The 15,193-nt window shown below is 40.6% G+C and overlaps 1 protein-coding gene across 1 annotated transcript in view; it reads right to left on the bottom strand.

Moving 5' to 3' along the window:
* The window catches only part of rab4b (RAB4B, member RAS oncogene family), a 30,960-nt gene extending 19,668 nt beyond the window's left edge, over nucleotides 1–11,292 (bottom strand). Inside the window, exons 1-3 of the mRNA XM_034169244.1 lie at nucleotides 10,981–11,292; nucleotides 1,439–1,519; nucleotides 1,086–1,200 (exon numbers count right to left, since the gene is read on the bottom strand). Coding sequence (XP_034025135.1) covers nucleotides 1,086–1,200; nucleotides 1,439–1,519; nucleotides 10,981–10,996 — 212 coding nt within the window. The 5' untranslated portion in view covers nucleotides 10,997–11,292. The remainder of the gene's footprint in view (nucleotides 1–1,085; nucleotides 1,201–1,438; nucleotides 1,520–10,980) is intronic.
* Between the last annotated feature and the right edge of the window lie 3,901 nt (nucleotides 11,293–15,193).

Genomic DNA, 15,193 nt, shown 5'->3' with positions numbered 1-15,193 from the left:
ACACTGGAATAAAACTGTGGGTCAACTATCAAAAGTCATAGAGAGTGCGGTAGAGAGGTGACGAAGAGAGTGAAAGCAGGGTGGAGTGGGTGGAGAATGGTGGCAGGAGTGATTTGTGACAGAAGAATATCTGCAAGAGTGGAACTTTACAAGATGGCAGTGAGAACAACTATCTTGTACGGCTTTGAGGCGGCAGTGGAAACAAAAACGCAGGAGGCGGAGCTGGAAGTGGCAGAGGTGAAGATGCTGAGATTTTCTTTGAGAGTGAAGAAGATAGATGGGATTAGGAATTAAAAGGTTGGACAGCACAGGTAAGACATTTGGTGACAAAGTCAGAGAGGCGAGACTGAGGTGGTTTGGGTATGTGCAGAGAAGGGAGCCAAGGTATATAGGGAGAAGGATGCTGAGGATGGAGCCATCAGGCAGGAGAAGACAAGGGAGGCCAAAGAGGAGGTTTATGGATGCACTGAGGGAGGACACGCAGGTGGTTGGTGTGACAGAGGAAGATACAGAAGAAGATGCAGAAGTGAAAAGGAAACAAATGGTCTGCTTCGGTGACTCCTAACAGGAGCAGCCGAAAGAAGAAGAAATAAAATTGTGGGGGAACAACAGGAGCTGCTTTATGTGGATGTGAAAATACCTATAGCTGTCCTGAGGGGCGCACTTGCTGAGTATTTGGCACCACCTACTGTTGTGGATTTTACATGGAGGTGGAACAGTTAAGACCAAGAATTTAAAATGTATTCAGATGCACTGAATAAATGTCGTATATTAGGGACAATACAATGCTTAGATTGTGAAAGAACTTTAGTTATGATACTACGGCCATGTGGTACATTTTCCTGAATATGTTACAAGCACACAGCTGCTTCAGTGCTGAAGAATCCGACAGCTGGAAAACGCCAAGAGCGCACGCACATATTAGCTGTCAACTTTTGGGACATGCAGACAGATCAGCTGCGTGCCTGGATGGTTTGACCTGGGGCATTTCTGTAGTGTGATGGAGTTACACCAGCAAATGTCCCCACAGACCTGACATGTTATCAAAGAGTTTGTCAAACCCTAAGCAGGAAATAGGACTTCACCGGAATCGCTCCTGTCCAGCAGTGTCCCAGATCTGCAGTTTGACTGTCTTTCCACCAACATTGACCACCCTGGAACCAAACTCCACACCTATAGTGTGATTGGAGTCCTGCTTGACTGCAGCAGGACCATGAAGGGAAGGAAAAAACAAAAACAAAAAGAAAGACAGCAGAGAAGAACAAAAATGTCACAACATATTCTTGTAGCCACATCTTTCAAATATAAAAGGAAAAAAAAAAGGTTATTAGTCATACATAAACTGATGGATGTAAAAACATGAGCAGCTCAGTGGTTTCTGTGTAATATATAGTTACATATTTACTTATCTGATGTTACTCATGGACTTGACACTTACACTTGTTCTCAATAAACTGATGGAGGAGGCAGGATTTTCCTGCCCCGGCACTGCCGATCACCAGGAATTTAAACAGGAAGTCTGAAAGGAGAGAAGGCGGAGATCGATGCAAAATCAGAGTCTGACAGAGACCCTAAATGTGCAGCTCTTTGCTGTCCTCAGAGACCATCCTTAAGCTTTCCTTTTAATTCCATTAAGTGCTACTTTTACCGCAGTCAACAACCCCAAATTAGCCGACTAATCACCAAGCCTAGTGTGTAATTAGTGCAGCACCAACGCTGAATCTGATTTCCTCTTTCTTTAAACGAGGGAAATGGTTGTCTGCAGACTTTCAGAAAAACAACTTAATCAAAAGTCACTAAAAATGAGACTTGTTAAACATATAGCATTTTAAAGGTTATGTTCTGTGCAGACCAACCAGTTTTACCGATACTGGTGTTTGTTATCACCACCCACATAGGTGATCCTGGATTCAAACAACGCCAGACACTGATATACAAAGCACCCAAGATCACCTTTGCGTTAGGCCTGAAACACAATACAAGCATAATGTGTGCGTGACTGTTGCGTTGCATGTTGTTTTTCATTTAGGTGGACATCTTTGGAGATTAAACCTTGCACACTGCCAACATGACCAAAGCTTTCCAGAAATGTCCCAAATGTGCATGCTGTGTCACATGCACACTGCCCCCTCTGGGGAACAGACCCAGCGCTTATTTTTTTCCCCAACATGTGCCGCAAGCAGAACACAGCTAAAATACACAGACAGAAAAAATGATCTGTAAACAGTTGTTCTGATATAATGCAAGCAGCATTAAAAGAGCCAAATTTTTTTTTAAGGATCAGGCAGGCTGTGATTCAAGCCGACTTGGATTTCAATGAAACATGGCACAGCGATGGAACCTACCAAGACACGAACTTTCCCAAAAGTTTTCAACCAAAAACCAAATTTATCCTTGCCAGGGGTCATCAAAGTTCAAGGCAAAAACACACAAAAACTGGTATTCCATTAAATTCCCATCTTTCAAGTGGTGTAACATTCAGCGCCATTAAGTACCCAAGCTAGTTTAACTATCAAATGACTTACGGAGGGAAACTCTTTCATCTTACATACATATTAGGTTGGGGGTTTGATGCCGCTTAATATAGGGGGTGCCCAAAGTCTGCTCATTTTGCGAAATTGGCTGCATTTAAAGGCCCATAAACCTCTGTGCCATCAAGACCCCAACCAGATTTCAAGTTATCAACAAATATAGGCCCTACTCTATCAAATGCAACTGAAAAAACGCTTTCGTACTTTGGTGCCACCAGGGGGCACCAAAGTACGCAACTTGCCCAATTTTTAGTAAGTTTAGCACCACCTGGTGGACCGTGCATCAGCCTTTTTTAACAAAATTTGCAGGAGTGGATAAACTAACATCTCTACTTTATATAACAGTTTGCAGAATTTTATACTAGTTTGATACCCCTTTTAATCAGATCATTTAACACTTGCTTGCTAACTCAGCTGCATGAATTACCACATGAATGCATGTATGATCTGATGATATTTTCTTTTGATTCTCCTTCCCTTATGTACAGTCAATCCAATACATGTGTATTGGATTGGCAACAAGGCAACAAGGTTGTGTCCTGTTCAATAGAACATAAGAATTTTCCTGAAGTTATTTTTCCCATACCTAAATCCTCAAGTCTGCCAAGGGAAAAGGCAATTTGAGGCATATAAGTCCTGCATGAACTCTTGTACTGCAGATGACGCAGATCGAGAGACAAATGTCTGACCAATGACCTGATTTTAAAGGGGTATCAAACCAGTATAAGAGGAGTCCCCAAAATTCTGCCAGCTGTTATATAAAGTAGAGATGCTGGTTTATCCACACATGCAAATTTCTTTAAAAAAGGCTGATGTTGCACTAAACTTCCTCAAAATTGGGAAGTCCAGTGCTTTGGCGCCCTCTGGTGGCCAGCGTTATCAAGACCCCAATGTTTTTTCAGTTGCATTTGAGGCCTATATTTGTTGATAACATTGAAATCTTGTTGGGGTCTTGATGGCACAGAGTGTTATCGGCCTTTAAATACAGCCAATTTCACAAAATGACCAGACTTTGAGTGCCCCTATATTCAGCGCCATCGATCCCCCAACCAAATATGTATACAGATGAAACAGTTTGTGTCCCTATGTCATCTGATAGTTAAACTAACTTGGGGACTTGATGGCACTGAATGTTATATCAATCAATCAATCAATTTTTTTATATAGCGCCAAATCACAACAAACAGTTGCCCCAAGGCGCTTTATATTGTAAGGCAAGGCCATACAATAATTATGTAAAACCCCAACGGTCAAAACGACCCCCTGTGAGCAAGCACTTGGCTACAGTGGGAAGGAAAAACTCCCTTTTAACAGGAAGAAACCTCCAGCAGAACCAGGCTCAGGGAGGGGCAGTCTTCTGCTGGGACTGGTTGGGGCTGAGGGAGAGAACCAGGAAAAAGACATGCTGTGGAGGGGAGCAGAGATCGATCACTAATGATTAAATGCAGAGTGGTGCATACAGAGCAAAAGGAGAAAGAAACAGTGCATCATGGGAACCCCCCAGCAGTCTACGTCTATAGCAGCATAACTAAGGGATGGTTTAGGGTCACCTGATCCAGCCCTAACTATAAGCTTTAGCAAAAAGGAAAGTTTTAAGCCTAATCTTAAAAGTAGAGAGGGTGTCTGTCTCCCTGATCTGAATTGGGAGCTGGTTCCACAGGAGAGGAGCCTGAAAGCTGAAGGCTCTGCCTCCCATTCTACTCTTACAAACCCTAGGAACTACAAGTAAGCCTGCAGTCTGAGAGCGAAGCGCTCTATTGGGGTGATATGGTACTACGAGGTCCCTAAGATAAGAAGGGACCTGATTATTCAAAACCTTATAAGTAAGAAGAAGAATTTTAAATTCTATTCTAGAATTAACAGGAAGCCAATGAAGAGAGGCCAATATGGGTGAGATATGCTCTCTCCTTCTAGTCCCCGTCAGTACTCTAGCTGCAGCATTTTGAATTAACTGAAGGCTTTTTAGGGAACTTTTAGGACAACCTGATAATAATGAATTACAATAGTCCAGCCTAGAGGAAATAAATGCATGAATTAGTTTTTCAGCATCACTCTGAGACAAGACCTTTCTGATTTTAGAGATATTGCGTAAATGCAAAAAAGCAGTCCTACATATTTGTTTAATATGCGCTTTGAATGACATATCCTGATCAAAAATGACTCCAAGATTTCTCACAGTATTACTAGAGGTCAGGGTAATGCCATCCAGAGTAAGGATCTGGTTAGACACCATGTTTCTAAGATTTGTGGGGCCAAGTACAATAACTTCAGTTTTATCTGAGTTTAAAAGCAGGAAATTAGAGGTCATCCATGTCTTTATGTCTGTAAGACAATCCTGCAGTTTAGCTAATTGGTGTGTGTCCTCTGGCTTCATGGATAGATAAAGCTGGGTATCATCTGCGTAACAATGAAAATTTAAGCAATACCGTCTAATAATACTGCCTAAGGGAAGCATGTATAAAGTGAATAAAATTGGTCCTAGCACAGAACCTTGTGGAACTCCATAATTAACCTTAGTCTGTGAAGAAGATTCCCCATTTACATGAACAAATTGTAATCTATTAGACAAATATGATTCAAACCACCGCAGCGCAGTGCCTTTAATACCTATGGCATGCTCTAATCTCTAATAAAATTTTATGGTCAACAGTATCAAAAGCAGCACTGAGGTCTAACAGAACAAACACAGAGATGAGTCCACTGTCCGAGGCCATAAGAAGATCATTTGTAACCTTCACTAATGCTGTTTCTGTACTTATATCACTTGAAAGATGGGAATTTAATGAAATATCAGTTTTTGCGTATTTCTGCCTTTCACCGTTCCGTTTTCAGTCGAGAAATTTTGGGAAAGATCGTTTTATGGTAGGTTCCATCTCTGAACCAGGTTTTGTTGAAATCCGAGTTGGCTTGAATCACACCCTAATGTAAAACTGCCTGAATTTTAAAAATATTGTCTCTTAAAAACTTTTTACAGGAGTTTCTATGAGTCTGAAGGAACTCAAGACAAGAAAAATATAATTAAAATGATAAAAAAAAAAAAAAAAAAAAAAAAAAACATTGCAGTAATTGAAAAAGGCACAAGACTGCTGTCTGGTTGCAAGAAGTCACTTTGTTCTCTTCACTTTTCCGAACACTAAACCCACACAGAGGTCTCAGACCCACAGGATGTGGATCAGAAAAATAATCTATCAAGTGCACTGCAGACAGAGTGAAGATCAACTGAGAGCAAACACAGACAATATCCATATGAAATAAATGCTCATTTAAGTTCAGCAATCTGGATATAAAATTGTATTTTAATCAGGCAAAATGAAAATACTACTACTACTAATAATAATAACATTTTAAACTCAGACATTAGTTGCCCTGCTCTTTAAATACTGGCAACGACAATTGAAAAAACCACATCACCACTAAATTTCACTGAATTTAATGCAGGAAAATTCTAAACAATTTTCATTAAAATCAGCTGTGATTAAAAATATAAACTGTTTCCATGCTCCGCCATTTGTGGAAAACCAGTTTGAGAGTAAACATGTTCCTTTGACAAAAACATAACCTCCTTGGTGACAGTTTAAAATAAATAAAATAAAAAGCCCTAACCAGAGAAATGCAGGCCTTTTCGTGACTAGTGCACAGAACAGCAAAACACACCTCCAGCTTTAAACGCTTGAGCTGGATTTTGACAACAGTCTAACTTTGGTTTAAAGAGTAACTCTGCATGCAGAAATAATAACCTGCTGAGCAAATGATTACATAGTGAGGAGTGCAGAGCGCCACACAAGGTCAATAAAACCAGCCGCCTTCATCAACCCAAACAAACAACACCGCCTCAGTTTATACGACAGTACAATTTTGTTTGTTGAAGCGGGTGTTTATCATTCAAGCAATACACACTAGAGGGCAAATTCTTGTGCATGCAACTACTCTAAGCAAAGCTGCCTATAGGCGATTAAAGTTTCTTTTTAAGATGGCAGCGAGTGTTAGATATCAGTCACATCATGTCAAAGGGCCTGAAAACAGAACTGTCAGAGGCACAAGCTAACAGCTCTGCTTTAAAAGCGATCATCAGTGTTTCAGTGTCTCCCCAGACTCTGTACACTCCCGTCTGCACCAAACAATCAAGCTGTCAATGTCAAACCAAAGGGGAGGGAGGAACGCTGCGCTGCCTCCTTAACAGACATTTTCAATCATTTATCAAACAACAAACATTCCCTGGATGTGAGAACACATTTATACCCATGTAACCTGCTGTGCCTTTGAACCATCATTATTTACTGATTTTTAGAAGTGATCTGCAGTGCTGTGGGGCCAGGTGCCTACTGGAGATATGATTTAGTACTACTGGCCCGCCAGGAGCACAGACAACACAGGAGATGGAGGTGAAATCAATAAAAGACTATTCCAGCTACCATTAGTGCTGACACTTTTACATACATGCTGCTGATTGAGATGACGTTTCACACAAGGAAAGAGAGTGAAACAGAAAGATGGACAGAGAGAGGGCATCAGGAGAGGATGATGGGGTGCCATTTTAAAATAAGTGTATCTAAGGTGTCAGGCCATTAGTAATGCCATGAAGCACAGTTACATCAAATTAGAACAGTCAATAATGGAGAATGGTCGTCGACTTGACACTTGGACAAGTACAACTGTGTATTCTGTCAACCTACAGCGCATCCAGAAAGTATTCACAGCGCTTCACTTTTTTTTTGACATTTTATTATGTTAGAGCCTTATTCAAAAATGGAGGAAATTCATGTTTCCCCTCAAAATTGTACACACAATACCCCATAATGACAAGGTAAAAAAATTTTTTAAAAAGACTGTTGCAAATTTCTTAAAAATAAATAAATCACATGTACACAAGTATTCACAGCCTTTGCCTTGAAGCTCAAATTGAGCTCAGGTGCATCCTGTTTCCACTGATCATCCTTGAGATGTTTCTACATCTTAAAGTCCACCTGGGGTAAATTCAGTTCTTTGGACATAATTTGGAAAGGCACACACCTGTCTACAAATAAGGTCCCACAGTTGTCAGTGCATGTCAGAGCACAAATCAAACATGAAGTCAAAGGAACTGTCTGAAGACCTCTGAGACAGGATTGTCTCGAGGCATATATCTGGGGAAGGGTACATAAACATTTCTGCTGCTTTGAAGGTCCCAATGAGCACAACGGCCTCCATAATCTGTAAATAGAAGAAGTTCAGATCCACCAGGACTCTTCCTAGAGCTGGCCACCCGTCTAAACTGAGCAATCGAGGGAAAAGAACCTTACTCACAGAGGTGACCAAGAACCCGATGGCCACTCTGTCAGACCTCCAGCATTCCTGTGTGGAGAGAGGAGAACCTTCCAGTAGGACAACCATGTCTGCAGCAATCCACCAATAAGCCTGTATGGTAGATTGGCCAGATGGAAGTCACTCCTTAGTAAAACACACATGGCAGCCCACCTGGAGTTTGCCAAAAGGCACCTGAAGGACTCTCAGACGATAAGAAACAAAAATTATCTGGTTTGATGAGGCAAAGACTGAATTCTTTGGCGTGAATGCCAGGCGTCATGTTTGAAGGAAACCAGGCACCATCCCTACAGTGAAGCATGGTGGTGACAGCATCATGCTGTGGGGATGTTTTTCAGCTGCAGGAACTGGGAGACTCGTCAAGATTGAGGGAAAGATTAATGCAGCAATGTACAGAGACATCCTGGATGAAAACCTGCTCCAGAGCGCTCTTGACCTCAGACTGGGACAACAGTTCATCTTTCAGCATGACAATGACCCTAAGCACACAGCCAAAATATCAAAGGAGTGGCTTCAGGACAACTCTGTGAATGTCCTTGAGTGGTCCAGCCAGAGCCCAGACCTGAATCTGATTGAACATTTCTGGAGAGATCTGAAAATGGCTGTGCATCGACGCTCCCCATCCAACCTGATGGAGCTTGAGAGGTGCTGCAAAGAGGAATGGGCAAAACTGCCCAAAGATAGGTGCACCCAGCTTGTGACATATTCAAGAAAACGTGAGGCTCACAACAACCCCATAATGACAACATGAAAAAAGTTTTTTTTTTTTTTTAAATTGCTGCAAATTTATTATAAATAAAAACTAAGAAATCACATGTACACAAGTATTCAAAACCTCTGTTCCATACTTCATTGATTCACCTGTGGGAGTAATTACAGTCTCAAGCCTTCTTGAATATGATGCCACAAGCTTGGTGCACGCAAAATTTTCTTTTAAATAAATTTGCAAATAAAGCAAAAAAAAAAAAAAAACCAAACAAACAAAAAAACAAAACAAAAAAAAAAAACACCTTTTTTTATGTTGACATTGTGGGGTGGTTCAGCATTCCATTAAGCTTAGACCAGCAGTCTCTGTGACAAGTCTTTCATTGTTTTTTTTGTTTTTTTTTTAGGAAGAACACACTGCGATGCCAGGATTTCAACAATTAATCTATCCATCTATCTCTCCATCCGCTTGAATTAAATTATTGAAATCCTACCATCGCAAATTCCTGGAGGGTCTGAGTATTGGATTCTGGGCTGGCATCATCCCATTTCTCCAAGGTGTACTCCCCTGTGATTTTCCACAAAATTTACTAAATTTACTCTATGTTGAAACTGACAGATATTATACAGTACATCCATTTCTCGGGTATATTGCAAAATGAGAGCTAATTTTGTTGCTGGTAAAATATTTATACTCGGGGGATTCTACAGCAGATGTAGCAACTTTGCTCCAAGATCTTGCAGATGACATGAAACAGGAAATGCATGCACAAGATTTGAAGATTGTGCTGAAGTCTATTGAAACTAGAAACTTGGAATTGCATACGTATAACGAGAAAAAAAATGCATCTGTGGAATCTAATAAAGATGTGTAGGGGTGGTGGACAAGCGGTTAAGTGTGCTTGTTTACAATACGAAAGTTTCTCAGTTCAAACCCACCCCTGCCCTTTCACCAATATGGAGCTGTCTCAGGAAGGACATCGTAAAACTTAAGCTATGTTAAATGTTCGTTTCTCTGCTGGCTCAATTTGGCAAAACAAGTTAAACCCTGAAACTGTAATTAATGTTAGTATAAACAACTGACCCAGTTGGACCTCTCTGAGTGTTGTCTTACATGTTCAGCAGATATCCAGCTAATTGTTTGTGAAATATGTCGACGTTTCATCTCAAGTCCTTCCTAATGGGATTTCCAATTACTTGTGTTTAATAGCGGTGTCCATGGCTGTCTGTTTCTAATGAATTTGATGGTTTTTGTTTGTTTTTGGTACTTTCAGTCACAATTGAAGGTCTACCATCTTTCGTTGGTGCAATGAGGCAAACATGAGTATATGTGTTGCAGCCAAGCCGTTTAAATGAGAAAATTTCCAAAATATATTCAACGACTGGAAGCAACCCTCCCAAATCATCTATGACATCACCACAGAAAGGGTGGTACCATGGCAGTTTTAAAATTGTATTTATCACTGTTATCATTCAAGCATCAATCTTTATCATTGTATTTTACCCACATGGGTCAAAATTCTTTACCAGGCTCGACACGCAACATCACCAGGGATAGAACACACAAACACACAGCCTCTGCACACATCTGCCATCAGGTTGATATTAAAAGAGTCTGAAGTTCAAGCCAACAAGACAAAAGAAATTCTAGGTTTGTGTACACACAGACTGACTGCCCTTTTCCATCAGTGTGACTGGTTTAAAGCCCAACACAAATGGTTTAATAAAGGTATAATAATGCACAAAAGCAAATTATAATATGGAAATGTTACAGTGCAGCTTTGTCACAGTGCTTTTGAAAAAAAGGAAGTAATTTACAGTAATGCCTCACATTGGAAAGACTTTTATTTTACGTTCACTTTTGATACTCTTGTGTGCTGCTATACAGTGCTGCTTGAACCTCAATTTCCCTGAGGAAGTCTTCCCAAGGGATTAATAAAATTCTATCTAATCTATCTCTGTCTAATCTAAAGAACGTCTTGATTATTATATGCATTACTATTTCCTTTGGCACAGCATCATCAAAACAAATTAAGAACTTCACGCAGAATGTAATTTTGACAAATATACTTAGCCTAAAGTTTAAAAAAAAGTCTTTACGTCCCTCCGCTTTAACTGAATCAAACCTGATAAGGTTACAGTCTGCAAACATCCTACATGCTTCGACTTCTTCCTGTAAAGATAAAAGTTTGACTTCAGCTACCGTCTGCTTGACAAAACAAAGTATAACACCACAACACAATAGGGGTGTTACAGGTAAACATGTTAATTACGATGGGTCTGTGAATGAAATATGAACAGCTGGTGTTATTTACAAATATTAAATCCACAGCTAGCACGAGCTAACCACACAGCTAGCTAACTAGCTCCATCCTGTCACAACAAACCATGAAGCCGCTAACGTGTGTGACATTCCGGTGTGATAGCCTCCACAGAAACATACCATATGTCTCAGACATGTTGACTCTCGCTGTGTGAAGACGTGAAGCGGACTTTGTGGCTGTAACAGCTGTTAGTTCTCTCACCTCTGCTGCTGATGCTAATAAACCAAATGCTGCTAGCCCTTGATGGCTCTTTGCCCCCCTCGCCGAAAGGAAAGCAAGAGCGATCACTCACGTCTACTTCCGCCCTCAGCAAAATGCCAAATACTGTCCGACGACAAAATAACCGCCTCGTTTACTATTTTCAAAGCGAAACCACTCGAAAGTTTACAAAAAATATTGTAATATTGTGAGCAGCAGACAGAGATCGTCATATCTAACTGCGCGTAAACATCCGCCCGCGCGTAGCGAAGCAATGCGTTGTGCGAGAAAAGAAGCAATCTGATTGGTTGGTGGAGAAACGCAATGACGCAAAATGCCAGCAGATTTTTTTATTCAATTTTTTATATTTATTTTATTTTTACACTGTTGATTACAGTTGATTACTTATTCGTTTTTGGCGAATTTTAATATACGTAAAAGTAAATGGTTTAAAATAATTTACCTTTTTGTAATGTTTGTCTCATTATTTTAAATTTTCATCTCTTTTTGTATCGATTTTATTTGAAATTTTAGTTCGAACATGTAAAAAAAATGAAACAAATAAAAATAAAAACAAAACAAAATAAACTCGTACAAACTAGGGGACATAGGAAAAAAATGTTTGCATGTTTGAAATAATTCAATGTTTCAAAATGTTTGATATTTCCTACTGTTTGTCGCATTACACACACACACATGCATAATATGTGTGTGTGTGTGTGTGTGTGTGTGTGTGTGTGTGTGTGTGTGTGTATACATACATACATACAAGGGCTGTCAATAAAGTATAGGTCCTTTTTTTCAAAAACTATATGGATTTCATTCATATGTTTTTACGTCAGACATGCTTGAACCCTCGTGCGCATGCGTGAGGTTTTCCACGCCTGTCGATGACGTCATTCGCCTGTGAGCACACCTTGTGGGAGGAGTCGTCCAGCCCCTCGTCGGAATTCCTTTGTCTGAGAAGTTGCTGAGAGACTGGCGCTTTGTTTGATCAAAATTTTTTCTAAACCTGTGAGGCACATCGAAGTGGACGCGGTTCGAAAAATTAAGCTGGTTTTCGGTGAAAATTTTAACGGCTGATGAGAGATTTTGAGGTGATACTGTCACTTTAAGGACTTCCCACGGAGCGGGATGTCGCGCAGCGCTCCCAGGTGCCGTCGTCAGCCTGTTTCAAGCTGAAAACCTCCACATTTCAGGCTCTATTGATCCAGGACGTCGTGAGAGAACAGAGAAGTTTCAGCATTTTATCCGGATATTCCACTGTTAAAGGAGATTTTTTTAATGAAAGACGTGCGGACGGGTCTGCACATCGGGATGCAGCTGGCGCGGTGTGGCGGCACAGGAAAAACACCTCCGTGTTGATAACCATTTGTAAAATCCAGGCGGCTTTTAATGGCTTTCAGTGGAGTGAGTATCTGAGAAATTGTTTAACAGCTGGGCATGTTCCAACTTGTCCTTAAGGCTTCCAACAGAGGTGTTTTTCCTGTGGCGGAGCGTCGCGCCGGCTTCGAGCCGGCGCTGCAATCAAATGCAAACATTAAAAAAATCTCCTTTAACAGTGGAATATCCGGATAAAATGCTGAAACCGACTTCTTCTGAAACTTCTCTGTTCTCTCACGACGTCCTGGATCAATAGAGCCTGAAATGTGGAGGTTTTCAGCTTGAAACAGGCTGACGACGGCGCCTGGGACCGCTGCGCGACGTCCCGCTCCGTGGGAAGTCCTTAAAGCGACAGTATCACCTCAAAATCTCTCATCAGCCGTTAAAATTTTCACCGAAAACCAGCTTAATTTTTCGAACCGTGTCCACTTCGATGTGTCTCACAGGTTTAGAAAAAATTTTGATCAAACAAAGCGCCAGTCTCTCAGCAACTTCTCAGACAAAGGAATTCCAACGAGGGGCTGGACGACTCCTCCCACAAGGAGTGCTCACAGGCGAATGACGTCACCGAATCTGCAAAAGAGAAAGAAAGAAAAAAAAACAAAACGATGAGTTTCTGCAACTGTTGATACCAAAATTGTAAAATTATTCATGTGACTTTTGATATTATACATATTTGAAACCAAGGAGTGTTTTTGTGTTCACCCTGTATTTCTAAAGCTCTCACCAACAACAAATATTCACTAGATGTCGGTAACAACCCAAGTAATCCACACATGCAAAGAAACCAAAACAAATAAGTACAGAAATTAAGCTATGAGTAATAAAATGGAATGGCACAGGGAAAAGCTGTTGAACACCCTTACTGACATTTATTTAATACTTTGCACAAAGTTCTTTGGTAATGAAGCTTCCAGACGCCTCCTGTATGGAGAAACTAGCAGCATGCATTGCTTAGGTGTGATTTTGGCCCATTCTTCCACACAGTCTTCACAGTCTTCAAATTGTATAGGTTCTATGGACCTCTTCTATGAACTCTGGTCTTTAATTCTTGATAGATTCAAGTCAGGTGATTGCTGGGCCATTCTAGCAGCTTTATTTTCATTCTCTGAAACCATATGAGAGTTTCCTTGGCTGTGTGTTTGGGATCACTGTCTTGCTGAAATGTCCACCCTTGCCTCGTTTCATCTTCAACATCATGGTCGATGGCAGCAGATTTTTATCAAGAATATTTTCCATTCATCCTTCCTTCAATTATATGAAGTCTTCCAGGGTCATCTGCTGAAAAACAGCCCCACATCATGATGTTCCCACCTCCAGACTTCACTGTTGCTATGGTGTTTTTGGGGTGATGTGTAGGGCCATTTGACCTCCAAACATGGTGTGTATTTTGGCATCCAAAGAGTTTAGTTTTGGTCTCATCTGACCAGACTATATTCTTCCAGTATTTCACAGATTTGTCTAGATGTTGTGCAGCAAACTTCAATCGAGCTTCAACATGCTTTTTCTTCAGCAATCGAGTCTTGTGTGGTGAGTGTGCGTAGAAGTCATGGCAGTTGAGTGCATTACTATTGTTTTCTTTGAATCAATTGTTCAGTTGCTCTCCACAGGTGATCCTTGGTTCTTGGACACCGCTTCTGATAATTCTTTTCACACCTTTGTCAGTAATCTTGTGAGGGGCAACTGTTCGTGCCCAATTTATGGTGAAATTATGTTTTCCACTTCTGGATTCTGGCCTCAACAGTGCACACTGGAACATTCTGAAGTTTAGAAATCCTCCCGTAACCAATGCCATCAGTATGTTTTGCAACAATAAGGTTGCAAAGATCTTGAGAGAGCTGTTTACCCATCATGAGATGTTTCTTGTGTGACACCTTGGTAATGAGACACCTTTTTATGGGCCATTAGTTGGGACTGAATTTGCACTGACAAGGGGCAGGATTGCTGTCTAGTTACTGATAGATTTCAGCTGCTGTCTTGGCTTTCCATGCTTTTTTGCACCTCCCTTTCTTCATGTGTTTAATACTTTTTTCCTGTGCCATTTCACATTATTACACATAACTCAAGTTCTGTACTTAGTTGTTTTAGTTTTTTTACATGTGTGTATTACTTGGGTTGTTACAGTCAATAGCACCTTTAGAAATATATTTACTGAGGAAAATGGTGACGTGTTAAATAGTTATCTTACCCGCTGTGTGTTTGTGTGTATATATATATATATATATATATATATGAACACAAAACAAACTCTGTCTCCCCTCTTCTCTCTCTCTCTCTCTCTCTCTTGTTCAGTGGGTTTTACTGTCTGTCCAGTGAAATGATAAACTCTGTCGAAAAACAGCCCTTCTGTGCTATCATACTTTACCTATGTTAAACATTGAAACAGTTACTATAACTGACAGTAATACAGAAATATTGCAGAGAGACAGGCCTTAGGTCACGGAAGCATTGATTACATTCTGAATCAGATGCAAATACACAATCAAGCCTCAATAGTTTTTGTAAAGTCTCCAATTGATTTCCATGTTATTTGTAGTTTGGTGAACCAGCGCCCCCACCTGCCCTTCAACCATCTCACAGATAAACAGGATTATTGGATGGCAGAAGCATGCATTCTGAGTGCTCTCTACTTTAAAATACATAATGATTTTATACTTTTAACAGCTTGTTATTGCACAAACAGTGTGTGCCGTAGTGGGCCACAAGGTGGCAGTGTAACATAAAGTGAGCTGCAGCTGTTACAGTTGGAGG

Source organism: Thalassophryne amazonica, chromosome 4 (genome assembly GCF_902500255.1).
Source record: "Thalassophryne amazonica chromosome 4, fThaAma1.1, whole genome shotgun sequence".
Taxonomy (NCBI): Eukaryota; Metazoa; Chordata; class Actinopteri; order Batrachoidiformes; family Batrachoididae; genus Thalassophryne; species Thalassophryne amazonica.
Note: the sequence above shows the minus strand (reverse complement) of the source record. Positions and strands in the feature narration are given on the sequence as shown.